General features: G+C 41.4%; 2 protein-coding genes across 4 annotated transcripts; one reads left to right on the forward strand and one right to left on the reverse strand.

The window, feature by feature from the left end:
• Positions 1 to 777: 777 nt before the first annotated feature.
• On the reverse strand, positions 778 to 8,104 carry neto2b (neuropilin (NRP) and tolloid (TLL)-like 2b). 2 transcript variants are annotated; one of them, XM_050073268.1, is made up of 12 exons: positions 7,793 to 8,104; positions 5,936 to 5,992; positions 5,592 to 5,736; positions 4,800 to 5,048; positions 4,542 to 4,589; positions 4,249 to 4,376; positions 3,573 to 3,674; positions 3,202 to 3,328; positions 2,685 to 2,798; positions 1,982 to 2,112; positions 1,796 to 1,888; positions 778 to 1,720 (listed from the first exon to the last, which is right to left on the reverse strand). In XM_050073268.1, the coding sequence occupies exons 3-12, from the start codon at positions 5,734 to 5,736 to the stop codon at positions 1,271 to 1,273; spliced, it is 1,587 nt and encodes a 528-aa protein (XP_049929225.1). In that variant the 5' UTR covers positions 5,936 to 5,992; positions 7,793 to 8,104; the 3' UTR covers positions 778 to 1,270. The 2 variants fall into 2 exon arrangements, with proteins under 2 accessions (XP_049929225.1, XP_049929224.1); XM_050073267.1 differs by having other exon boundaries at positions 5,578 to 5,736.
• A 12,382-nt stretch (positions 8,105 to 20,486) lies between these two features.
• On the forward strand, positions 20,487 to 25,205 carry si:ch211-127m7.2 (uncharacterized). Of its 2 annotated transcripts, none has more exons than XM_050073153.1 (3): positions 20,487 to 20,704; positions 20,812 to 20,914; positions 22,910 to 25,205. In XM_050073153.1, the coding sequence occupies exons 1-3, from the start codon at positions 20,604 to 20,606 to the stop codon at positions 23,261 to 23,263; spliced, it is 558 nt and encodes a 185-aa protein (XP_049929110.1). In that variant the 5' UTR covers positions 20,487 to 20,603; the 3' UTR covers positions 23,264 to 25,205. The 2 variants fall into 2 exon arrangements, with proteins under 2 accessions (XP_049929110.1, XP_049929111.1); XM_050073154.1 differs by having other exon boundaries at positions 20,812 to 20,890.
• The last annotated feature ends 941 nt before the right edge of the window (positions 25,206 to 26,146 follow it).

A 26,146-nucleotide genomic window follows, 5' to 3' on the forward strand; every position in this document is an offset into this window, starting at 1 on the left:
CAATAACTTCTATCACCAGTAGCTCAAATTCCAACATATTCTCACTCCGACCTCGTCACATATTGACATTTTGGCCATGGACTTTCTAGTCCACGTACGACGTGCAAGGTACCCTGGGTACGTTGGTTTTTGATGTTCTGGGACACCGTGACGAGTTCTCTTCTTTCAAGATACACTTCCATTTTCACAGAAACTTTACATACAGTCTCTTTCAAAATAAATGCACTACGTCAGTACCACACCGCAAACTGGCGTTTGTTTTCCTTCAACAACAAACACACATGGTTGGGTTTAGGCAGCAAGAACACGTGGTTAGGTTTAGGCAGCAAAAACACGTGGTTAGGTTTAGGATAAAAGAACAGGGTCTGGCTTTAGCTGTCTTGGAGGAAAGTTGGTGTTTGTTGGGTCAGGGTTAGGGTTATTTGGACCCATCCACCATACCTCCTGCCCACCTCACCCAGATTTTTGCCACCTTAACTTTCATCCTTGTCCCACCGCATATCCCCCTGATGCTGCTGGGCACTGTTAAACTATAACGGCAACCAGCTGCGTATCATGCCGACGTTAAAGGATGCCTTTTTTCGTTGGTTTCTGACGCAACAAGTCACCAACCAAGTGCCAGATTTTGACGACTTCGGAGTGAGACCTTGCTCCAACTTCTGCAGACAGGAAGGTATGAAGGTATGAATAGATACTACCCACGTCTACTCTATATAAAAGGCAAGACGAGACTTTTCTTACACCAATGGTGCAGAAATGTAGATATTTATTCTTTAATACAGGTAATAACAGATTAAACAAAAACTGAGAAGTGATTTTTAATCACGCTGCCTCTTAAAACATTCTGTCAGAACCTACACACTGATTGAAAACATGTTTTGACAAAATCTATTTGCTTTACAGTAAAATGTATTTAACAAAATACATCGATAACAAGAACAATACACAGCATCATCATCTGTCTTCACTCTTACACTGATCACAAATACAATAGTAGCTTCTGTCAGTTGTTTCAGTGTCTGAGCAGGGTCATCAGAGCTCAAGTATCTTAAATTAAAAAAAAAAGCTGCTCTGCAACAGACCCTGTGCCTCCTGACCTGAGAAGAGAAGTCAAGGATCACGTCTTTATTTCATTAATAGTATTACGTATGGTGAGTGACACACATCCACTCTGTGGCATTAAGTGTCTCCTCACTTCTGTAAATGTCCTCAGGTTGTGGCACTGATTGAAAAGTCGTCACTGCAGTATTTACAGTACCAAACTTTTGTTTCAGAAGTCCATGGACAAAGATCTTTGCTGGGCCATTTCATATTTCCCTCTCCGGCTTCCTGCTCTGCGCACATACACATCATACCTTCCATCTTCCTCCTCCTCTTCGTCCTCTTCCATCACTCTATCCTGCCGCCCCATTGCTCTGTCCCCTAAGCTATGATGGCCCTGCATTCGTCCCGGTTTCATACTAGGCCAGCTTTTCTTCCGCATGCTGCTGTTCAAATCCCTGAAGGGAGGTAAGGCGCTTTGGAAGCCCCCACTGAAAGGGGGAAGCTCCATGGATCCCCTACCCATGCCATGTGCACCTGGAGTGGCTTTGATGGAGTTGACAGAAGCCTGAGAGCCACAGTGATGTTCGTGAATGCAGCGAGAACCTGATGAGGATCTCCTGAGCGCCTGCAGGGACTGGAGTTCCTCTGATAACTCCCCAAGGTCCCCAGACATCTCCTAAAAATAATAATGTTGTTACATAAAAGAAAATCACCATGTACAGTTAAAAAAAATCAGTGTAATTAAACTCACCTTGTCTCTGAGAGTAAAGAGCTCATAATGCGGAGGGTCAAACACCTCCTGGAAGTCACCCCGCTGGAACAGGTTATTCTTACGTACCAGCACCTTCAAATTATGATTTAACACACTTGAAAAATCAGTCATGTCTACACCAGTAAATTGTGGCATGATACAAAATTATCCTTGTGAATATATTACCTTCTTTCGAGGCTGTTTGATTTGCACCAGGATGGAAACAATGAGGAGCAGCAGCACTATACCCGTAGACACACAGATTATTGTCCCATGCGTCTTTGTGATCTGGTGAAAAAGACCTTTGCTCTTTTTCTCTGGATGATGGATGTGAAGAGAATGACAAATAGAGATAAAATATGAGGGACATTTGGAGGCACAGAGAGAACATCACTCAATTACTTGTTGCCATCCCCATCGGGACAGTCTGTATCTTCGGTTGCCAGGAACAATTCAGAACCTCCACTAAAAGCCAGTTTCACTGATGAACAGCCATCCTCATCAACTGAGGTGCTCAAGAGCCACTAAACAGCCAAAGGGCCTTGAAGGTCTTTCAGCTAGAAAGGTGTTTAAGATGATGAGATTGTTATTTTTCTTGCCAAGAGGACATTTTGAATGAATATTCTGTAGTGTCCAACATTTACCAATATGCAATGAAATTATACATGGAAGATTTACTGGAAACATTTGAGAAAAAGGTGAGAGAGGGCGCTGTGTGAGTGTCTATTTTGTGTAATGTAGCAACAGATCCTCAAGGAGGCTCAATGTGACACAACGGAGACTGACACAACATGCATCATATTACGCAAGAGGACACAACTCATTGTAACACAGCACAGCACGGTGGATTTTCTGAGAATTAGAAAGTGCTCTGGCACAACTGGAGTACCTTTGCAGTTGCTTTCATCCCAGGGAAAGACACAATTCTGTATGCCGTTGCATACCAGAGAAGTGTTGATGCACATGTTACTGTGGCAGAAGAACGCACTTCCTAAACAGGGCGCTGAAACACAAACACTGGTGTGTCAGAATGTGATGCGACAGGATGACAAAGCAACCAAGGAAATACTTTCTTGGCCAAAGTTATGTAAGAGAGATCACATTTATAGAGTACCTATTGAATTATGGATATGCTTTTTCTCAATTTCAAAAGGCTGCACATACACCCAGCACTTTTGTAATATCTTAATACACAACTGAATGCATTTTATACGGCTGCTGCCAAGAAAGCTTTACTCTTTAAAAAAGCTGTAGTATTGATTATAAACCACAGGAGGGTGCTGCTACAATCATACATCCAAACCACATACTGTGCTTCTCCTGTCAGCTGCAGAAACTAAACTAAAGGGACGATGGTAAAAACGTCAAATGACACAGGTTAACAATAATCTGAAGGAGAAACTCACGGTCTGCGAACGAAGTGAACAGCATCCGGAAGCGGCTGAGACGGCTCGTCTCATCAGCCCACATCCTCACTACTCCCACACCGGTGTCCAGCATGATGTCATTAGCTACTGTACTACAAAACTTGGCCTGCAAGAAACCATACACCATTCCTCTAGTTTTTGGATGTGTAGTCTCATTGAGGTCAAGGTCTGTAGAACAGTTGCTACGTATTTAAGATTCAAATGTTATAATTAAAAGGAGCGTGAAAGAAAGATAAAGTCTGTTATGTAGCAGAAGGAGAGAGAAATTTAGAACGCATCATATGATGGGGCTTAAATGTTGCAGTCTGGAGTGACGTACTGTATGTTACACAAATTATAACATATATTACCTTCAGGTCCTCAATAGCATTACTGCCATCATAAACAGCCACAAAGTTCTTCTTACATTCATTTGAGTTTTCCATCTGGTATTCCAAGAATCGCAGGTAAATCTGCAATAAACAATGAGGATAAGTATACTGTACATTTTTCATGCAGTTTAGTGTATTTTGTTTTGCTGTAAGAAGACATGCTTGAAGGCATCGATGCATTAAAGGATCAAATCTAAATCATTTCGATACAGCTTTATTGTGTACGTGCTTATGGAGACTGTTGGATTAACAGTGCTTTTTTGCCCAAATGTCAAGCTGTGGATGCACTGTCAGGGAATGTTTGATCATTAAAAAGCGCATTTATCTGGGGTTTTTGTGACACTGAGTTGAAATCCACATGTTGTGTTTATGATTATGTAAAGGATAAGGAACAAACACAAGACACAACAGATGTGGGGGAAGATAAAGAGCTATGCAGACTCATTTTGTGTCCAATGAATCGCATCCCGTCTCCTCAACTTTAACGTATTTCTTTAAATCTCGCCTCAACACTTACCACCATGCTTTTACTTTGCCAATCACTTTTTCCTTACATGGGCATCCAGTTATCACTAATGTGGACATGAAGCTTATTCTGCTGTTGCGTGTTAACAAAATGCAAAAATGTAAAACTTTATCATCTCACATGCCGTACCCTGTTGTTTGTTGGGGCTCGTATAGTCCAGATGCAGTCCACCGCCTGGTCGGGCCTCACTTTATATTCTTCCTCCACCTGACTGGAACGGATCAGACCGTCAGCTCCAGTCAGCTCAAACTGACAATCTGACCCACGGACAGCGACGAGAGGCAGATGAAAGGAAAACAGAAGAGACAAAAGGGGATTATAAGTGATGGTAAAGGGAAACTGCCATGACTTCCCATTACATATTAATCTAATGATGTACAACTAGAGTTATTGGAGTTGGCTGAGCTGTGTGGTTGCACTACCTGGGATGGGGTTTAAGAGTCCTCCCACATGCAGATGGAATTCAGGATCTTTGGACGGAAATCACAGTGACAGATAGTAAGATATCACACAGTCAGAGACATCATCAGTGGAAGTATTAGACTGGCTAGTAGCAGCAGAGACATTTGATCGAAGCGTTATTTGAGAAGACCGGATGAACACTGAATGATTACAAAGAAGGTGGAGTGAGAACATGGCCATACAGGGATCAATAAACCATCCCATGGTGTTTTAATCACCTGCAGTAAAGCTGTACTGGACCTGGAAGCCAATCCCCTCCAGCTCTTCATCACTGAAGAAACGAATCCACATGAAGCGTCCACTGGAGAGGACGAGTCCGGGACTGGCTGAGCCACAGAAGCGATTGATCAGCGGCGAGAAGCTGAAGGGACCATCCCGCACCTCGATGTGGTCGAAGCGACACTCAAATGACGCTTCGATGTAGAAGGTCTGATCAAACAGCAGCTCTATCCTCTGGCGGGGCAAGGCTGAGGGAAGCAGAGCGGCGGGTCACATTGACTGCCACAGAGGTGATTCAAGGATATAATGCTGGTGAAAAATGTATTTTCTCCTTTCAAATTTTTTACCCGAGAATCACTGTAAGCTAGACTGTTCTGTGGGCTCCAGAAGCAATTATAGGGAAACTGATGCACAAACTGACAACAAAGTTTGATGCATCCTTGGTGTGCAAGATAATGCTCTGTGAAAAAGTTTTTGCCTGCAAACTTGTTTGTACTTTAGCGATTGTAGAGGAAAAACCTTCACAGTGTCAGATATTGTCAGCATTTAAACACACTTCAAAAAAGATCATTGTTTAAAACCTTTAAATAATAATAATCCAGACACGATGCATGTCTAATTCATGATGAGCAATGTGGGTGTAATTCCATTTGTTCATCAGGAAATTCTACCAATTTAATATCAAAATCTGCAACATTCACAAAAATTTGAACAGGAGCTCAGCTTTTTTTTCCCCAGCAGTGAAATGATGAGGCTCAGGTGCATGTTGTTGGTTACCTTCCAGTACGTACAGGCACTCCTTGTTGGGAGGGTATGTTTTCGGGTAGTTTGGGGAGCTGAAGGTGCCGCCATCTGTGTTTCGTGCCCAGTTTCCACACTGATTAGATTTCTTCGGCCGCTGAGAGGGTCTGACCCCTTTTGATCCTGCACCTCCATCTGTATATATAGATGCCAGCCAGGGGACATTTTCACATTTAATGATGGGAAAATGATTTGTGCAGATAATAACACAGTGTGAGGACAGTCGACACCCAGGAGCAATTGTATAGCTAACTGATATTTTATCAAATTACAGTGTGTCTTGATTTAATGTAGTCCCTTTATCAAAGGAGCGCAGTGACTGTATCAATCTTACCTTTAGTCTTTTGCGCCAGAGCAAATCCCTCCTCAATGAACAGGAGAATAATCCACACTGTAAAAGAAGCCGACAGTGTGTGAGGAAGAGTACAATCAAGGAATACAGGAAACGGAGAGAGCTTAGCCGGATTTATGTGTCTGTGCTTGTTGTCTCTGTGCACTCAGCCGAATCCCTGAATGTATATAACAGGTCAGGCGAGTGCAGTTCAAAAGCTTGACAGGGAGAGAATAAGGACGCGCTGCTTCCACCATCTGCTTGCTTAACTCTTTCTCCTATTTTTACATCCTCCATTTCCTCCTTTTCCCCCCCCTGAGGTTTATATGTGGAAGAGAGTAGGAACTGTTGACAATCTGCTGTCTGCCATGATGCTGTGCAAAGATCTGTAATAGTAAATAAAAAACTCTCTGTGTCATGGAGTCATATCTTGTGCCACATTTGTGTCTATTACATAAAATATGACCTAAATAGAGCATCTCGCTTGAAGGCTCCAGGCCACTAAAATTTTGCTGTGAGTTTGCAGCAAAGTGGCGTGTTGACATGTTGCTGTGGACATCCACTCACATAGTGCATGATACAAAACAGCAAGGCTGCGGAGACAGATGTTTGTTGTATGTGGCTGTGAGAGTTTGTGACCTATAGGAAGGGACCAGTATGAAACTCGTACACCTTATTAATATCTGTGTTCTGGCGTCTGGCACCCAAAGCTGCATCAGTTGTTGCTGATGATTTATTGGTTGCCTTCTGCCTGGTTTGTAAACTGCTTACGTCCTTCACCTCTAAATGCTTTATGTTGAAATGAATCCAAAATGGTCCAAAAATTTAACAAATATAAAGAATTTGACACCAGAAAAAAACCTCAAGAAAACCTCAAATATGAATTCAGTTTATTTCAATAGAACTTTATTTATCCTGCAGGAAATTCTTGTGCAAGAGAGTGCTTCAATTTACAATAATCACAATGTTAACGATTCACAACCAGACAACCAGTGGGTTCCTCGGGTCAGGGTCACTCACTGGGCCCAGTTTTAGAACAATAGATTATTCAATATCTGGCAGAATCTAGAAATATACAAGATAGAAGTGTTTTCTGGGAGCAAAAGCAAAAACCAGTGCCTAATAGAGTAACAATAGGAGCATGATAAGAACAAGAGTCACTAAAATGAATCTACAGTAGGGTACTGTGAGAAATTCTTTCAGTTATGATGGAATATTTAACTAAACTGTCAATCTCCATAATGTCTCCAGCTGACTGACATGACACTTCATTGAATAATTGAAGGGATTTTGCTCATTGACTGAATCTAGTCCACTGAACCACTTCCACTGAGACCATATTCTCCCTCTCTGTATGTCTGGAGGAGGAACTGAGGCAGCTATAGCAACCCAAATCCTCCTATCCAGGCACGGAGCCATCACAGTGCTGGTGCAAGGGGGGGAAAAGAGATTTTTCACCTTATGACTTTTTTCCCCAAAAAGTGGAGAGCTGTCACTTCAGCACCGTGAATCCTCACACCAGAGAGCATTTAAACACATTAGTTTGGTGTTCTCTTGTTTTAAAAATGTTTCCAGGATGTAACAGTCCCTGCATTTACTTTTTTGTCCATATAGCCTCATTGTGATAGTAATAATTCCGTGCGTAATGTGTGCGCAACATGCCAATTGCATGTGAAAATACCAGAAGTCTTTGAACAACGCACACAAAAATGCGCCAAGATTGTGCCAAAAAAAAACGACATCTCGAAAAAGATTATCAAAGATTAGAAACTCTCTCGCATCTCTTACCCTCTCTCTCACACACACAGGGGGAAATCACCAAACGCCCTAAATCATGCAAATGTGGATTATCCCACTCACCTGCACGCATCCTCTCAGCTCAAGTCCGTTTTCTGGGGTTTGATTTCAAACTTGACCAACTGTGTATCCCTCACATCCCTGCGTCAATGGCACGGATTGGCGCATGTTAGAACCGCTGATTTACAAAATCCAACTTTCACCTTTTCATCCTAATCCCATTGGTCAAGATGAGAGAAGCTTCGGGGGCAAAAGGGAGCCGGTGAACTTCTGAGTCATCATCAGTGTCCCACTTATAGAATAACAAAAAAGTCAGATGAGGTCAATTTTCTCCAGCGCAAGGACGCAGTTGCTCCTGCAGAGCTCAAGTCTGTATCAGTCTGAGACTTGTCCTCTCACACACACGGATGATCTGTCTGCGGCTGCTCGTGGGTTTAAGATTGGGCTCAGTTGGCGCGAGTAGGGGGAAGAGCTGATTGCGCATGTGCATCATCATAAAACGAGTAATAATAAGCGATATGATAATTCTTTCATAGCCTGTTTGGCATTAAGATAAATTACATTAGGAATTCCCATATTTAAAAATTTAATTAGCTGATTCAGGGCAAGTGTCCAGAAGGCACACACACACACACACACACCAGGACACCTGTGCCAAAAAGCTCAGCGGGCATAAATCAGTCACACATTGCATTCCTGTGCATTTCTATGCAGAGCAGGGAGCAGGGCACATTCCCTGCTGTCTATTCTCATTTTTCTCGAAGGACACACGGCGCCTAAAGCCTAAAAAAGCTGGCTGGAGCTGCAGAAAGATGGCAACGGAAGCCAAGAGTTGGTGGGATGGAGATTTTTCTTTGATGATGTGCTGCCTTTTAACAACAGGACCTGTCACAGAGTCCACTCACAGGCAGATTTGTGCCTCTTTAGCTGATTATAAATGCTTCAAATCAGCGACTTTGCTTACAGATATGGACGGTGTCAGAGTGCACCTGGCTGCCAGAGACACTCTCACTGTGACAGATGCCTGGGTGCAAATGAGTGATGTATTCTGATAGCCTCCCATCCTTGTCTTTCACACTCACACTTAGATGGCATCCAAAACCTTTTAGGGTAACACTTTAGAATAGCCACCATTACCAAATGCTAATGAATAGTTAATAAAGCGTTATTTATTTTACTGTTAACAATGAAATAATAATTTTAATGATTAAAAATGGGTTTACATTATTTGAATTTCTATTATAAAGTTGCAACTAATGCTTATAGTAATTAGTTCATTATTAATAGTGGTTTATAAAGTATCAAGTAACGTTAATTTGGCCGCAGTAAATCTTTTATTGTTGACCATTTAAGGAGTGATTACTTATGCACTGATGCTAGAATATGTCTAAACATCATATTGAACGCATTTATGAACAAAAGTGAGTGTTACAACATGCAACGCTGCACTACACATAAACATAGTGGGATTAAAAAGTTAACACAACTAGAAACTAAGAAATCGAAACTTTATTTGAAAATAAATTAATGATACATTAGTCAAAATGCATTTATTAAGCAACTGCGACATGTTATAAACACCTATTGAAACTTTAAAATGGACACCTTAATATTGGCTGTAGATGCACTACATAATATTTATTAACCATTAAAAGGTGCATTATTTAATTCTAGACAATGAAGGTTTGAGTATACCCACAGACTGCAAACATATTGGACACACCTACCATGATGTCACCCATTTGTTTGTGTACTCCAGTTTTGAAGCTTCGAGGTCTGACATTTTGGCCATCACCATCTTGTGTTTCTTGGAGCCAGAACTGATTATAATTGGGCAAGAGGCTGGAGCTGTAGAGGAGTGAGGGGTGGATCTGACTGACAAGGAAACTGTCAGCAGACGGCCTGTTACTCAAAGCACCCTGCCCTTAACTATGTGTAATTTTAAGCTTTAATAAAATGTAAATAGGTGAGTTATAAAAAAGAGAATTCACCCCCTGCCAGTTGTCATTAAGGGGAAAATTAGCTATTGAGACCAAATCTGTTTTTTGTACCAGGCTGTAAACATGTTTTTTTCTGCTGTAAAGTTTGACATTATAACATGGGGGTCTATGGGGATTGACTGGCTTCTGGAGCCAGCCTCAAGTGGCCGTTCACAGAATGCAGTTTTTGGCATTTCCATGATGGCTTCATGTTTCAGCCCCGGAGATTGCCCCTTGATCGGACCAAATTAACCCAAAGCATCAGTATTTGATGACCTCGGAATGAGACTCAACAATCAACTGTAATATCTTTCCCAGAATCACATACTCCACCTGTAACCAGGCATTATAATCATCAGCTGTAACTTTATAATAGCCATCCAAATAATGGTTATAACCAAACCAATTATTAACCATTAACAATATTAATAATTTTAAAGGTCCAGTGTGTAGGATTCAGGGGAATCTATTGGTGACTTGGTAAGTAATATTCATGTGTTTTTATCAATCTATTAACACTTGAAAATAAGAATCTTTGTGTTTTTGTTACCTTAGAATCCGTCCTCTGTCACAGAGTCCGCCATTTTGGATAAGGCCATTCATGTTTACACATCGGCCACCGCAATCTGCTACCTCAACACTAGATGCCACTAAATCCTACACACACCTTTAACTAGGATACATAACTTTGGGTGAATGTATTTGAGTAACAAGTGTTATAGTGAAGTGACAGTATAAAGTACTGTACTAAAGCAATGTACAACAACCTAAAAATGTCAGCAGAATAATTCAGTGAATGGACAAAGTAACATTCCACCTCTGCTTTCCAGCTACCCACACAAGCAACACAGAAAAAGTCTAACTTACGATTTGTATTGTATATTTTCCGATGATAATGATCTCATTTTCTTTCCAGCTCCTTTGAATTTCTGTTTCTCACATAAAACTTGCAAAACAAATACAAGTCAAACAGGAGAACAGCAGCCACCAAACTTCACAAACAACTAACAAAGCACAAAGTATCACATCCTATCAGAAAGCCCAGGGGCCGTATTTTCAAAGTCTACAAGGCAATCATTTTTCTGTAAGATGGGACCAATTTTTCTCCAGCAGTAACAACCTCAGGGTGGATTAACTCGGCAGGAGATGCACACGCTCACCCACACAATATATGCACAATCATAAAGTTGCATCATCTGGGCCTGTGCCTAAAGACGACACTATTCCCCTGTGATTGATTATAAAGGGAAAGTGTTGTCTCGGAGATGCATGAATCATTTATTATCTGGAGTGTTTGGTTTGGAAGGACTGCTGCGACATCATCCTGAGCTGTGTGACATTTGAACTGGCAGCGAGACGTCGATGAGCCTCTATGAATACCAGCTGTTGCAGGTGACCAGACGCACTGTTTGTCACTCTCACTCCCTCCGTCACTCATCCACTCACTCGTAAACACGCACGCAAACTGATGCACCTTTGTTTACTGCACATCAAAGGTGCTGAAAAAATCTGCATCTGTTACCATGGCAACCACGCTGGTGTCTTGCCTGCTTCTTCTGAGGAAATCAGGGACCTAGAAAGCAGAGGTTTTGGGGGGGGGGTTGACAAAGACGGGGATCAAAGTGGAACAAAAGACAGAATCGGTCTACCTGCACTGCTGCTGCCACTGAGGGGAAAGCTTAAACCTAAAGCTAATGAAAATACAGTGTTTTCTTTGAATCGCCTGTGAGCAGCTGTAATGTTTGGGTAAGCTTCTGTAATACTGAGGTGTCCTTGAGGTCTTTCATTTGCTTCCACTTTGCACATCACCGCTACCCTGTAATTTTCCCCGAATAAAGCGCTCTGTAAAACAAGTCTTCAATGTGTGGTATGTGTGTGGGCTCTCTCTGTATGAACTATTCAACAAGCTGATGAAAAAGAGAAATACTCTGTGATGTGAATGCGAATGTTCAACATACACTGAATGGAAACAAGTTGTCGGTGTTCTTTGTTCATCTTCTACCTACTGACATGTGACTGAGGCTTTGTAGGAAACTGTCACGACTTCTTCCGGCAGAACATTTCATCTCATCTTGATCAAAAGCTCAGGAACAACTACAAATGGACCACGTAGTGAGATTGTTTTGGCACTCTTAACATCATTTCTGTATATAAAAAAAACGCTTGAAAATGTTGTGTTCAAAAGGCATCAAGAAGTTAATCTTTTGGACTCATGAAAAGTTTGTATGCATACATGTATCCATGATTCTAGGGTGTCTTCTAGCACTTGCAGCAGTAGTAAAAATGCACGGTGACTGACATGATTGCACCAAATTAAACCTCATAACAAAGAACTGCACAGTGAAACATCGTCTCAACGCCAATCCCCCAAATCTCAGTTAATCCTCAAAAACATTTCTCCAGCAGCTGTAGATTAGACGTGTAGGAAAAGCCCCGTAATGTGAAGATAATCAGAGATCTTCCTGTAATGTCACAACCTTTTTGGCAACCACCAAAAGGAGTGCAGCGACAGAAAAGTGGAACCAAAGGAGGATAATGAATCCTAAACTGTTCGGGACTGTAATTAGCATTTTGATTGGAGTCTTAACCAGGCAAGTGATTGCTCTTATTAGCGTGTGCTTAAGGACGAAATTAACATCTTTAATTTGGCAGAGTCTACGGTTGAGTGAGCCAGGTGACACTGCCGGGTAAAATCAACTTTCACTCCTTCTTTTCTTACTTTTATTTCTTATTGTTTAAGAACACGTACATTTCTGCGTGTACGTGTCTTGTATTAAAAATAACTGAAAATGTCTGGAGAAAAAAAATAATGAGCTTTCAAGGTCATCTTTACGGTCAGGGATTACACAGCAGGGCATTTCAAGCAGCTCAACAGCAACAGGGTGAAGAGGTCCCAGGGGCTCTTTTACCATTTGCGAGCACATTGTTTCCATAGTAATACGCTATCCGGACTTGCTTTGACTCCACGCCAGTGTTGCTTGATCTGCTCGGTGCCGACAAAACACAACAGATTGACGAATTTAAAAGAAAAGCACTTTTATCAGCTTCCGAGGAAAAGTCATTAAGATACCACGAGCCTGTGATTGGCAGGAAATCCCCGTGGATTTGGCCTATTACTGTTGATGAGGAAGCACAGTAGCCTACAAGTCCTGGCGTTAATAGGGTGGAACAGATTACTGCGTCCCAGTGACTTCTCATTTATCATCGCAATGATTTGTGCTGTTTTGTTTGTCCTCACACACAAATTTTAGCGCGACAGATTTTATTGCCTTTGCAGTGCCCTGGGCATTTGATGTTACAACTGTAGATTATGTCACAACTAATCATCCTCCTGCTGTGTTAAATCCTACACTTAGCTGAGGAGGCAAAAACAGGATATCTAGTGGAGCAATAACAGCCTTCACTTCGGTGCACCTACAGCATAATTTACTTGTTTTTTCCTTTCCTTTTTAAGACAGTTCATCAAAAACATTATCTACACAGCATTCTGACTTGAATTTAATCATCCTCATAGATGCTTCTTTGCATAATAGTCAGCTTACGGTCGAAAGCCAGACAGTCCCAGGAGCCCCAGTCGCTGTGAGTTGACACAAATATCCTTTTCCTGGACAGATTTAGACATATGCGATATCATGGAGCAGGAGGAGCTGATGCTAAACTCCATTCTTATCTCCAGGCCAATATGACCTCAGATTAGACGGAGAAAGAAAGGAGAGAAAAGTGACCTCACTAGACAAATGTCAGGATAACAATAAGCCATCAAAACAACCCGATGCAAAACAAGTTTGATTCATTATTAAAGATTTGAGATTACTAGCTCCCTGTTTCACTTTAACCCCAATCCTGCATCTTTGGGTAATTTATATCCCCTCCTCTAATCTGTTTATGCTCAAACCCTGCTCCCATGGTGCACTTTATCTCCTCTGTATTATTACAAATTCACATATGGTTTGTTGTGTGTGATGTCTGCCTGATATCTTCTAAGACCAATTCATCAGAGACAGAAGCAGTCACAAGAAAACAACCACACAAACACAGTTTGACAGAAAACTTTTGGTTGCCACTAATGCCACTAAGTCTTTTAGTAATGCAAAATTATTTACTCCCTTTGCTTCCTCTTGTCTTTGTTCCTTTGGAGATCAAAACTAAACTGTGTGCATACTGGTGCAAATGAATATTCTGAGGGAAACAACACCCCTTTGTTATTCAGAATATAGTCCCACCTGAGAATTTGTTCCTCAAAGCATTACCCAAATTTTCAAAGACATGAAATAAGCGTGACACTGAGGAAAGTTTTTGGCAAAAAGCCCTGTGAAGTGAGGAGGGTCTGTGGGATGTTGATGAGCTGATTTTTGGGTGCGTTGCTCGCTGGTAAATCTTTGTTTACCTGTTGGTTTAGCAGATTAAAGTACGCAAGACTTCCTGATTATCAAATGAAATATGATATGTGATCGTTACAAAGGCATACTGTGTGTTTCCTGTGGTTATTTTAACAAGAGAAACAGCCCAAAATACACCTCACAAAAAAGACTCCCCTCTTTAATGGTCACATTTTTGTTTTCAGGTGATAAAACATTATGTGTATTATGTCTAATCAGATCCACATCTATGCACATCAGCAATGCACATAAACACACTGAATGAGTGCTGAAAGACTCTGCTCCACACTGTCTTTGAACATACTGGGAATAATGGGCTCCCATGTGTTTTGCCGTAAACACAGCCAAATGGGAGGTAAAAGATCGTTAAAGGTAATAATGACTTCCTCTTTTCCTCAGGCATCTGACTGAGTGTGTCTAAACTCAGACATTTGGAGGTTTTTCTGTGTCCTTGGTGCATTGCCACACAACACAGAAAGGAAAGTTTTACTTGAATTTACACCAAAGTCTGCCTCTATGAACGTACATGTATGGGCGGATTATGAGACAACAGGCCCCTGGGCCAGCCTGCGACACCAGGGGTCAGCACGCCCGGGTCTCCACCCCTGCCTGCTGCCTGGCACACAATGCACCCAGCCCTGATGCCAGTCCCTGCGGGTGGTGGGCCCTAAGGTTGGCGGCTCCATGTCATTCATTCAGGCTGAGGCCCAAGGTCGGACTGGCTCCCGACCTGGGGGGGCAAGGTACGCTTTTCCCGAATGTGCCGTTTTATCGAGGTCTTCTTCAACTGCTCTTAGTCTGGCCCCTCCCCCTGGGACCACTTTGCCTTGGGGGGCCCACCAGGGGCTACTTGCCCCAGACAACACAGCTCTCAAGATCACAGGGACACACAAACTGGCAATTCTTGGTGGGGATGGGAGTGAGTTACTGCCCCAAGCAAAGGAGCTCAAGTATCTTGGGGTCTTGCTCACGAACGAGGGTAGAATGGAGGGTGAGATGGATCAGCGGTTTGGTGTGGCGTCTGCAGTGATGCAGGCACTGCGCCAGACTGTCGTGGTGAAGAGGGAGCTGAGCCAGAAGGCAAAGCTTTAGATTTACTGGTCCATCTACATCCCAACCATCACCTATGGTCATGGGCTCCGGGTAGTGACCGAAAGAATGAGATTGCAGATACAAGCAGCTGAAATGAGTTTCCTCTGTGGGATGGCTGGGCTCAGCCTTAAAGATAGAGTGAGGAGCTCAGACATCCAGAGGGAGCTCTGGGTAGAGATGCTGCTTCTTCGCATCAAAAGGGGCCAGCTGAGGTGTTAGAGGTGTTCCAGTCACGTCCAACTGGTGGGAGGCGCCAGAACACATTGAAGGGATTATATATGTCGTCTGGCCTGGCAACGCCTCGGGATCCCTCAGGAGAAGCTGGAAAGCTTTGCTGGGGAGAGGGGCATCTGGAATACTTTGCTAAGCCTGCCCCACGACCCGGCTTCAGATAAGCAGTTGAAAACGTATGGATGGAAGACCCCTGGGCACAGATATGCAAAAGGACCCCACCACCTCTCTTACATAAGAGCAAGACACACAGACTTTGTGTGATTTTGCTTCTTTTTTTGAGGCTTTGTGGTCTTTTTGTGTCTCTTTTGGGTCATTTTGAGTCTCCTCGTCGATACATGTTAATATGAGTGACATTTTGCAGATGAAGGTCCAAGGGGCCCCTGACACTTTGGGCCCCTGGGCCTGTGCCCTGTAGGCCGTTCACTAATCCCTCCAGGGCTGCTAATAAATAAAACAATTTGTGTAGGGGCAAGAAAAAATTCACATCGGGCTCAAATATTTCTGCCCCACTTGTCCATCTGGGCAAGTGAAAAAAAAAAACCCATTAATGTTGAACCCTGTGCATTCATGCATGCACTTATTATAATATAATATAATGCACTAATATATATTAACATAATGAGATATTACGTCTCTCCTGACACATAACATCAGTGCCCTTCGTGACCAGTGGAATATCTTCATTCAATTTAAAGATTCTGCTTTTCCTAAATCTTGCTTCCTTATGCCATATGGCCAATCACAGCAAGCGTTTTTGGGACAGATGGCCAATGGTGCTGACCTTTACTCAAAGCAGGGTTAAGCCTAAGAAGACAACTAGAAGATTAGTCTGGTTCTCAACAATTAGGTCCCTCAGAGTAGGAAGAAGGTGAAGAGGAGGCTGTGGAAAACAAAAGGAGATATAGATTAGATTAAGTGAAAGTTAGTCACTGAACTTTCCTGATCAAGTCGTTAATGGTTTGCTTCTCACCAAACAAAAATCTGCAGTACATGCCATATTAAATGTATTCATAATGTAATTATGGATCATTGTGTTCTGCAATTCTAAATATGATTTTTTTAACTGAAAAAAGAGGCTTATTACAACATTCAGCACTGACCCAGTGACAAACTAAACCACAGTGCTGCCGATGCTCCCGTGTCAGTAAGTTCAGCAGACACTTTGGCCATGTTCGACTGAAAAAATTCAGCAGCAAGTAAAGCAGTGAGAAGCTTTACTCCATCAGCAAACAGAAATCTTCTTAGCACGGCCTGATCTGTGGATGTGGCAGCGAGCCTGGAGGAGGATGAGTTCGATGCCACTTTAGGTTCATCAAAGATGCTTTTAATGTTTAAATATTTTTTCTTACTAATTTAATTGTTTTAACTTTTTCATTTTGGTTTCTAGTGACAAACAAGTTACTGTTGTCATTACCAATAATGCTTTGCAAGACAACTGTCTGGGACCCTCACAGAGTGTGTGTTTCACTGGATACCAGTTAATTCTGGTCTAATAATTGTCAGTTTGAGCTTGTTGGTATCTCTAATTTTCTTTTTAAAAAAAAGACAAAATGTGGGTCAATACAGATATTTTCAAAAAGTGCCTGTTGACATCTGTTAGAAATAATAATAATAACATGGTGAGAGATTTTGAGGATTTTTCATTTGATACCAGTTCAGCCCTCTGATTACTTGTCATTCCTAAAGTGCGCTGAACTTGAGAGCTTTAGAGAGAATGACATTGTGCGTGCATCTGGCTGTTAACATGCTATCTGCCTCGAGGTTTTTCTCCCCTCCCTTTCTTCCCACTTTTTAATTTAGTCAAACATACAAAGCTGGTCTTTGCAATCAAGGCCTAAGCACTTAGGAAGGAGCTTTAGAGACATAATTAAAAGGCCTGAGTGGGAGACGGCAGCTTTGAAACAAAGTGACGGAAAGTGAGAGTCTGATAAAAGGTTGTTTGGAACATCAGAGATTGAAAGAGAAGAGGGTGATGAAGGGACGGAGAGGGGAGAAAAGAGGGAGAAGTGAGAAAAAAATGTGGCATGCGATGATGCGACTAGACTAGCGTGGATTATCTGCTGTCGGTCAGTAAGAATAAGGCTCACAGGGCTGGAAGCCATGTGCTTCAGTGTGTCCAGAAACACCCAGAATGCATTAAAAAAAACCCAAAAAAACCCAACTATTATAATTATTGCTGAAACTGATTTTAAGGATGTTTTATATTACTGGCATGAGACTCAATATGCAAATAAAAATATGTGAAGGAGAAGCTGGCAATACCAAAAGTGTTCTCACTGCAGAATACTGCAAATAACCACCAGTAACAGTAAATGTGGACGGGCTGAGACAGAGGAGAAGAGCCTGGGTGGGAGACGTGAATTTGAATGATCAGACTTCGCCGCAGTTTTAATTACACAGCACACAACTGCAGCCCTGATTAATTCCAACAACCATAAACTGCACAGTGTGTGTGTGTGTGTTTATGTAAGTGTGCTGGTACATTTGTCGTAGATGGAAGTGAATGAAGATACAGAGACACAGAGAGAGAGATGGAAATCATAAGTGAACTTTCTGAATTAAACTGCACCTCACACATTCAGGTTTTTCAGCACGATGCCAGCACTTTAAAGGATAGACTAATGGCCTTTTCAGTACCCACTAGAATACATTCATAAGGACACCAGTCATTAGCAGTGATGTGAATATTACAGCAATTTGGGCATTTGGCCATTATCCCAGTAAAATCACAGACTAACCTTTGATTCTGTACCTTCTTTGATTCACACATGAAGACACATTCAATCCAAACTCACGTTAATGAAATGTCTTTAACAACATTTCAATGAGCCGACCAAGTCTCAACATTTACCAGACTTCAAAAAGATCATCACTAATGTCATAAAGTCAAGTGTGCATGTTTTGATTAAAGACAGCTGGGTGCAGCTAAAGTGCCAGTAATGGTAGTAAGTACTGTCCCTAATCATGACAGTTTTGGGGATACTTGTTCAAAGGTATCCACATTTAATACAAATTCTACTAGTCCTACTGCATTTGAGAAGAAATTATTTTCACACCACTACATTTATTTGCTGTAGTTAGTTTGTAGGCTCAGTTACATACAGAACACATGTGGGCGGCAGCAGCTCAGTCCATAGTAACTTGGGTTGGGAAGCAGAGGAGTGTGAACTGGTAGCTGTAGAGGAGATTGTTCACCCCCTGGGCCCAGCCAAGGTGGCCCTGAGCAAGGCACCAAATCACCGGTCGGCCCATGCATGCATGTATAGGTCCTGTTTGTGCATGTGTGTGTACATATGACATCCCTGTAGGGATTAATGAAGTATATCTTCTTCTTATCAATGAATTAAATTTGATGCATTGTTATAAATGAAATGACCCAACAGGTGAGCCTATAAGAGGCATGTCCACAGTCTGACCCAGGGGTCATGACAGCCTGCAGATTGTCTTTCAAAATATAGGCTGTGACTCGCTACACAAAATTGGTTAATCAAACCGAGAAAGACATCAAACTAAGCAAAGATATCAGAGTTTACAAAGGCAGTATCTTCATGAGGTACAGAAATGATTTGAGAGAATGTAAAGCACAATTATCAATTCGTATTTTTGTATTTGTTTTATACACAGGGTAATATTGGTTATCAGGTTTAAGAAGGGCAGTGGTGTAAATGTGAGGAGAGTGTATTTATGTAATGGTTTGACTAGTGATGGATTAGTATAGTTTGGGATTGGGGGTAGGGCTAAACAAGCATGTTGCTTATCTTTGTTGGACATGAAATGTTCATTTATGTTTCTCATTGTTAGTCTGTTCATGATTTATTGTTTGTCTCTGTTTTGTAGGGATTTTTTTCTACTATACATCCTATTTTATGCTATTTTTTAATGTTTGAAATAAATCAAATCAAATCAAGCAAGATCACTTTGCACTTTTCCTTCACCTCATGGTTGCTGGATCATCATACAGGTTGTAGATATGCACCAAGTAGGAACTACACAGGCAGAACTAGTGAGTTTTCATTAACAGACTGTAACCAAGCTAACAAATGTAGAAAGACGCGCAAAGTCGACAGCGAAGGCTGCCTCCCTCCAGAGTGGTGGACAGTTGAATAGGACAACTTTTTCAGTGGAAGATGACACAGTTGAGTTTGTTTCATTTTTCATGTGATTTCTTTTTAAAAGAACACATATGATGCAAGAAGCAGATGGCCCCCAGTTATTTTCTCATTATCTACTCTGGCCACCATTAAAAAAAGTTTGGACACCCCTGACCTTTAACCCTTTGAAACCTGAGCAAACTGGCATGGTTTCTTTCAAAAACATGGGGAGAAGGCAATGAGCAATGACAGAAGAAATTATCCTAAAAAAAGATAGCAAGAAATCATTAAATGAGAAAATTAAAAACAGCAAAATAAGTAAATAAATATATAAATAAAAACCAGAAAAGAACGTTTAAAACAAAAAAACAAACAAGGAAAAGACCTGGATAAAGCTTAAAAATGTAAATAATTATATTATAATAATTTCAAATATATAATAATGCTAATTATAAATATAGTTTTGCCCTAGCTTTTTTTCTTTTTAAATTTTTGTCTAAAGCCATACATTTTTTTTGCAGTTTGTGGAACATTTCTTACTCAGTTACTCAATTACTTTTATTACCCATGTTTTTTGAAAGTAACTGTGCCAATTTGCTCAGCGTTCAAAGGTTTAAATACTTGCGAAATGCGTCACAATAAACCACAGTGACATGGAACATGTCAGACAGTACAGTGTGACTCAGTGATGTGCTTTTAACCACTACTATAAATTTTGGCATTGTACAAATATGCCAACCACAGATGTTACATTTGTATGTTAACAATGTCTAATTAAAAACCTAAAGAAATGCCTCCTAATGGACTGGCTGACACAAGTGCAACACTGTGCAGTAATTAAATGTAAAAATCTAAATTGTTTCATTGAAAATAATGCTTTTGTTAATCATAATCTGAAGGGTCAGGATTTCTTGTGGTGCATTACTCTGTTTGTCCGCTAAGTGGCGCCAAAGACTCAGCCATCCAGTGGTCACGTGACTTCAACACCCAGCAACCCCCTTGTTTCTGTTTCCTGTTCACTCACCCTGCCCCAAAATACCTCAGTAACCTTTGTCTAGATGTAACGAAATGATATAAACTTGTATAATATAACACCAACATGTCGGACAGACACCGGGCTCTGCCGTCATGGATGGCGAAGAAGGATCAGAAAGTGAAGAAGGAGCCGCTGAAGAGCCTCAGTAAACAGAAAGCTGCACGGTAACGTTACTTTACTTTAACAAAACAAGACAAACCCTCGGTTCTATGCGTCAATTAAAGCTCCTAAGCTCTGTTTGACTCACACAAACACACTGGTGTGTTCACAGGGCTGTTTTCTACTGCATGAACGAGAAGGAGCTGGTGGAGGCAGCTGTGTCATATCTTACCACCGGAGCCTGCGAGGATGTGAGTCTCCTGACTGACCACAAGGTGGAGCTGTTTCTCACTTTACATGTTTGGAACCAGGAGGATGTGCTATAAAAGACCAAGTGCTTGATCTATACTGTACAAAATATATAGATAGGATATGTCAGTATTGTTCAGGATGTTGACATTATGCAAAACAACCAAACATGCAGTGCCGGGGAGGCTTCTTTGGAGGCAAAGCTACTTTACAGTGGAAGAAGTTGAACTACAGCAATAATACCCCAGGGAGAAATCTAGTTTGGTAAATAAAGCTACCTAGAAAAGTAGTTGAGCTACTTTGTAAAAAAAAAAAAAAAAAGGAAATGCACATGTTTTTTTTTTTTAATTTATTTAACCAGGAAGTCCCATTGACATTCACAGTCTCTTACAAGAGAGACCTGGCCAATCAAAACACATTAAAATGCAACAAATACAAGATAAAATACAAAAATTCACAATAAAACAACAACTATTCAAACACAGTGGCCTCTCAAGAAAAAAAGCTCACGTCTCTATCACCATCTTCTTTATGATGCTCTTAAAGTCATCGATAATGGAAGTGTTTATAATTGTAGATCTTTATGAAGATTGTTCCACGCACGTGGTGCATAGTAGAAAAACGTGGTTTTCCCCAGATCTGTTGAAACCCAGGGTTCATTAAGGGGCAACCACTTGGAGGAAGACGCTGTTAACCACCAGAGCTGACACACAGCTAGGCTGGAAGTTTGCCAAATATTGTTTTATACATAAAAACATACCAGTGCTGCTGTGTGCGAGTGGTCAATAAAGAAAGTGGTCATAAAGAATGCAGTGATGAGTGAGGGACTGTGCATTTGTAATAAAACATAGAGATGCATGGTACACTGAATCAAGGCTATGTAAAATGGAGGAGGTTGCATGCACATACAACATGTCACCTGATATAATATGAATCTATAAAAAGTCACATGCCAGTACGTAATACCACACAGTTGAGTTTATTGCATAAAGTGCCCACTGGTTTACAGGTCATAGCATACGTAAAACAAAAAACAAAATACCCTGCAATACAGTGGAAAGTGCAAGAAATATCAGCTTAGTTTTTTTAAACAGACACCTGCTCTCCAGAAACTTGAGTCCAGGTGGGAATGTTACACAAAGCAGGATTACTCAGTCAGTCAGGTAACTTATAAAATAGCATGCAACAACTTCTCTGAACATTTGTTAATACATTTTCAACAACCAATGCTTATGATTAATTGTGGTAAAAGAGGGTTCATTTACAGTAGAGAAGCAATGGTAAAAAAAATAATAATAATTTCTTAACTTTTATGGCTCCACATTGTTTGTAGTTTGAGTAATTAACTACACAAAAAATGGCAAAAAAGAATTTGACTACTTGATTCAACATGTCGATATAAAGCTACTAGAAAATGTAATTAAGCTACTGGTTAAATTACAAGTAGTTCACTACTCTCCAACACTGAAAACATGTATATTAAATGCATTGTATGTGTGAAAGTCAGATACATTTGGATCCTGATACAGATTTTAACAAGTATATGCAAAACATATTTTGTCCACTGGCGGCACAGTGGTTAGCATTGTCGCCTCACAGCAAGAGGGTTTCTGGTTCAAACACAGGTTGGGGAATCCCCTCCGTGCAGAGTTTGCATGTTCTCCCCGTGTCAGTGTGGGTTTTCTGCACGTACTCCGGCTTCCTCCCACAGTCCAAAGACATGCAGGTTAATTGGTGACTCTAAATTGTCCGTAGGTGTGAATGTGAGAGTGAATGGTTGTCTGTCTCTATGTGTCAGCCCTGTGATAGTCTGACGCTGTCCAGGGTGTACCCTGCCTCTCGCCCAATGTCAGCTGGGATAGGCTCCAGCCCCCCCATGATCCCCCAACAGGATAAGAAAAAAAAAAAATCATATCTAATACCATTTTTGTCACAGATATTACATGCAAGATATTCCCTGTTACATTTTGTCCAAACTCTGTGATTGACCCCCCCCCCCCCCCCCCCCTCTACACACACAGGTTGAGGACAAGGCAGCAGGCACCGCTGTGAAGATGAAGGAGAACCCTGCTGCTTCAAAGGCGATACCAAAGCCAGTGACTGTAGTGGAGGAGTCATCAGATTTCGGTGATGACCTGGACATGACGTATGTTTCAGAAACAGACTTGGACATAACAGAGGTGGAAACATTGCCGTACACTACGAGCCCACAGACTGAGGGGCCTAAGGGTCAGAGGTCAGGGCCAGTACAGGATGGCCGTGGTCTTGTGAATGTCGGACTGGAGGCTGAGGAAAAAAGGGAGCGCTCACAGATGCCAACAGAGGCAGCGGAGGACGATGCCTTACGGCTTGTGCAAGAAATTTTTTTCACCTGATGATGAACTTTGTGGAAAACTACTGAAATGTTTGCAGTGCATGTAAAATACTGCCTTAAAGGGGAATGCCACGCACGTAACAACTTCACCAAGCAGTCCAATCAGTACGCATACAGCCCCTGGAGAAGTGACCCTTTTATTGATGTCACTGGGATGTTAATCTGCCACAGCTCCACAGACTGACCCAGATTACTCAACAAAGTTATGCATTAAAATGAGATGTAAATGTCAGTTTTCAATGAAAGTATTCCAAACCCCATTTTGTTGAGACAGCTCTATTAAGCATCTTCCAGTGTGGCTGCACGAGGTCTGAGGTCAATTCAGTGTTAATGGAGCTGCTGAATGTTTTAGTTTGAGTTAACAGTCTAATGAGCTAACATGGATTAATGGAAATTCCCCTCACACAGATATCGTAATATTTAGTTTAGTTCAGCCTTGTTTAAGTGAAGACTGGAGCCAGAACTCTTTTGATGTTGAGATAATTAACAGAGCGGATCCTTTGATAATGAATGTAAAGCTGACTGTAGCTGTGGTAATGTTATAGTACATCACGAGTTTCTGTGGTCAGAGAGACACGCTTCAAACACTGTGCCTGCTTATGTTTTCATGAGCAAAGCACTGAATACTTGACACTGAGGTTGTGCTAATGTACAGAGCGCTGTGCTGCAGCTGCAGCTGCACCTGGGGCCTTTTTGTATGAGTTCAGACAAACAGATATTTTTATCAGTGAGGCAGCTCCAAGTTTTCTCGATGACTGCACAGATTAAAGGGTCACATTGATGTTGAACTGGAAGATCACAGAGTATATTCTTGTATTTAAATTGTAGTTTATGCTAATTAGATGTTGTTGTTTGTCCACTTCAATAAATGATGAAGTAGCAGCCCTGTCATAAACCTTTGTGTGGACTCTAACAGCTGTCAGCACTTGCTCTTCTACTTCACTATCTTTTAAAATTGTCTTATTGGAAATACAAAAAAGAACAGAAGCCCTTTTTACAAAGTGCTACTCTCCTGAGCACCTATCCACCAGCTGTGCACATAGGTCATATTTCTTTTTAGTGATATATTTATTTAAACACTTGGTAATCACCTTCACAAACCGGTCTGCCCAGAATTCAGAAACACTGTTACAGCACGCAGCAGCTATTACAGTGTGCTCCAGTCTATTTACAGAAAGAAGGGCAACAGGTTCATTATAAAATCTGTCATAACACTCTTGGATTTTGGACCCAAAGCAAAGATTTTGCCATCATTTAGTGGAAATATAACAACGAACATGTAACAAAATTGTCAAAAAACAAACACTGCTTTCCTTATACCTTCATCAGGCACTTTAGCTTCACGATTCAAGTTTCCCTCCTGCTAACAGAGTGAGGTTGACTTCTCATCTGGATCCATCTACTCCCAGTCAGACGTTAGCCTCCTCCCCAACAGCCAGCTCAGCACAGTTGTGACAGCCAGCTCAACCTGCACACCCACACAGATATAGAACCCGATGGTCGTGCGTTCCCAGCTCACATACAACCAATAGAAAATCAGAAAGCCTACAATGCCGGTCAAGATGGGTAGGCTTGATGCAGCCTGGCTGGCCATGCTGAACCAGAGTGCTGCTTTGTCCTTGGCGTAGGCCGCTAAGAGCATCGCCAGCAGGGCAAAGGCCACAAGCACCAGAGGAACATACAAAGTCAGGATAAGCACTATTGAGGGGGGATCCATGTTACCCGCAGATTCAGCTCCACTGACATCACTCTGGTACCACCAGTGAAAGGGGCTGATGAGGGCGTCGTCGGAGAAGATGAACACACCAGCAAAGAGCATCAGAGAGGTCAACATCTGAGTGAGGATGAGCAGGAGAATCAGCGAAATCCAAAGAGAGAACGCTGTGGCTTTCCTCACAGAGAGAGCAGCCATATCTGAAGATGTTTAAGGCCTTATGTCCCCTGACCTGTAGATTTAATATTCAGGTTGACAGAAATCAACACAAACATTTAATCAATCAAAAAACATTTGTAAGAGTGGTGCCTGTTAAAAAAGGGTGAAGACATGTAAGCTGGGAATACCAAAAAGAAATCCCACCTAAAATTCTAAAAACTACCTCGAGTGTTATTTTAGAACTTGTTATATATGTATGTTGTATTGCTGTAAAGAAAACGTGTTGCCAAGTAAAATACCTTAGAAACGCTGGACCCTCAAACACATCGAGAACGCCTACCTCACTTCGACATGCTCAGGTAAAATGGGACAGTCATGTTTGTTTTTTAAATTGTTAAATCCATTTATCAGTTCAGTCATTAATTCATGAAATCATTAATGTAACCTAACTATTCATTAAAAAAGATTTTCCACCTTTTCCGCCATGCTCTTCCTGTTCTTTTGCTGTCTGTGTTCTTAGTGCCATATCGCCTACAATGGACAGGCACATATGTGTGTGTGCTTACGTGCTCACTGCATCATCTTTAATATTTTTAAGTGACAAAAATACTAAAAATGTCTATAATATGACAAGATGGCACACAGTAACATAACACACGGGCCATGCTGCCTGCGTGAGCAGCGTGTGTGCATAGCAAGTTGGAGCTGCTGCTTCGCTGCAGAACATCTAGATTTTAGAAGCCTCGCCTATGTTTTGTGTGCCGCGGTTTTCAGCAAACAGACAGTCACATTGGTCTTTTGATGCTCACACTTACATAATACCACCTTTAGCTTTAGTTGCAATGTCAAAATCTGTCACAGACATAAAATAATACATACATTTTTATTATTAACTCAACCCAAACTGTTTCCATTTCAAAATAAAAGCCCTCTGACAACGTTTTTGTCTACGGAATCCCTTCATTTATTAACATGATGCTTTTTATTGTGAACCGTGTTGTTGAAATGCAG

The sequence above is a fragment of the Epinephelus moara genome, chromosome 20 (genome assembly GCF_006386435.1).
Source record: "Epinephelus moara isolate mb chromosome 20, YSFRI_EMoa_1.0, whole genome shotgun sequence".
In the NCBI taxonomy this organism is placed as follows: domain Eukaryota; kingdom Metazoa; phylum Chordata; class Actinopteri; order Perciformes; family Serranidae; genus Epinephelus; species Epinephelus moara.